The 1,217-nt window shown below is 68.1% G+C and overlaps 1 protein-coding gene and 1 long non-coding RNA gene across 2 annotated transcripts in view; one reads left to right on the forward strand and one right to left on the reverse strand.

Annotated features, from left to right (window-relative positions):
* The window catches only part of LOC101651106 (ankyrin repeat and KH domain-containing protein 1), a 132,734-nt gene extending 132,500 nt beyond the window's left edge, over positions 1-234 (reverse strand). The window contains exon 1 of the mRNA XM_045284743.1: positions 49-234. Coding sequence (XP_045140678.1) covers positions 49-177 — 129 coding nt within the window. The 5' untranslated portion in view covers positions 178-234. The remainder of the gene's footprint in view (positions 1-48) is intronic.
* A 409-nt stretch (positions 235-643) lies between these two features.
* The window catches only part of LOC123521061, a 35,649-nt gene continuing 35,075 nt past the window's right edge, over positions 644-1,217 (forward strand). The window contains exon 1 of the long non-coding RNA XR_006679552.1: positions 644-1,041. This is a non-coding gene — a long non-coding RNA (uncharacterized LOC123521061). The remainder of the gene's footprint in view (positions 1,042-1,217) is intronic.

Consider the following 1,217-nt stretch of genomic DNA (forward strand, 5'->3'; position numbering starts at 1 on the left):
CCCCTGCGCCCGCGCCGCCGCGGGCCCGGCCTCCCCAAAGAGTCTCACGGCGCGGAGCCCCAGCCCGACCCCTCCCGGCGGAGGCGGCTCCGAGGCCCCAGCCGGGGCGGATCGCGGAGTCACCGAGTCCAGGTCCTCCTCAAAGGAGGTGCCGCCGCCCCCGCCGTCGGTCAGCATGGCTAGCACGCGGAGCCCGAGACACCGCCGAGTCACTTGCGGCCGCCGCTGCCGCTGATCCCGGGAGCGAGAAGAGCAGCAGGAGGAAGAAGCTTCTCCTCCCCACCACCCCCCCGTCCCAGCAGCGCCACTAACTTCTCACTGCCTAACCTGCTGCTTCCCGCCCCCCCACTCGCCACTGGCTGTGGCGCCTTGGCGGCTGCAGATCATTGGCCAAGGTGACCCGTCGCTCAGGCTCTCCGTCACGCGCTGCGCGCTGGCTCGGGGCCCCCAAGCTGAGTTGACCCGTGCAGGCCGAGGCGGTTGCGAGCGCCCTCCTCCTGCTCCCCACGCGCAGGCTTCCGGTCTGTTTCTCTGTCTATTGGTCAACCTCTGTGACTATCGCGTCACGACCTGACAGTGGATTAGTTGGCCTTGTGGTCAGTCACAGTGACCCTTAACAATGGGAGGCTTCATTGGCGCCGTAAGGTGTCGGTCACTTTGTCACGGGACGTCGCGTGGATCAATTGGCCTGGAAGGGTCCCGTTGATCCCTCCCACATCTGAGGTGACGGGAAAGGGCTGGGGAATTTCCACTGCTGATTTAAATGACGGGTGTCGTGACGACGCGCAAGAAATGGTACAGTGGGCAGTGGGAGCCCCTCTGCACTTGGGGGGGCTTTCAGCGCAAGGATCGCAGCGCCGCCGAGCTTCCGCAGCTCCCACCTGTCGCTCCCCGCCGGGCGCCCAGACGGCGGCTGGAGAGTTCCTGCGCGCCGATTGGAGGCGAGCCGCGCTCCGTCTCTGCCAGGTCCCACCTTCCTGCCGTGCCCTGATTGGAGAAGCCTGGCGTCAGTCACACGGTGCAGTCCCACCTTCAGGACAGGTGAGGCTGCGGAAGCCCTCGGCCTCGGGCTGTTAGGGCAGGAGGCGGGCGCAGGGAGCGGCCGGGGGACGGGATTGAACAGGCGCAGGACTAGCCCTGCTTGGCGCCTTGCTGCCTTTCCGCGCCGAGCCGAGCGCGCGGGCAGAGGGGGTGCCGGGAGCTGCTGGGCTCGGCCG

The sequence above is a fragment of the Echinops telfairi genome, unplaced genomic scaffold, assembly GCF_000313985.2.
Source record: "Echinops telfairi isolate 266 unplaced genomic scaffold, ASM31398v2 ScPeMD7_7469;HRSCAF=8507_0, whole genome shotgun sequence".
NCBI lineage: Eukaryota > Metazoa > Chordata > Mammalia > Afrosoricida > Tenrecidae > Echinops > Echinops telfairi.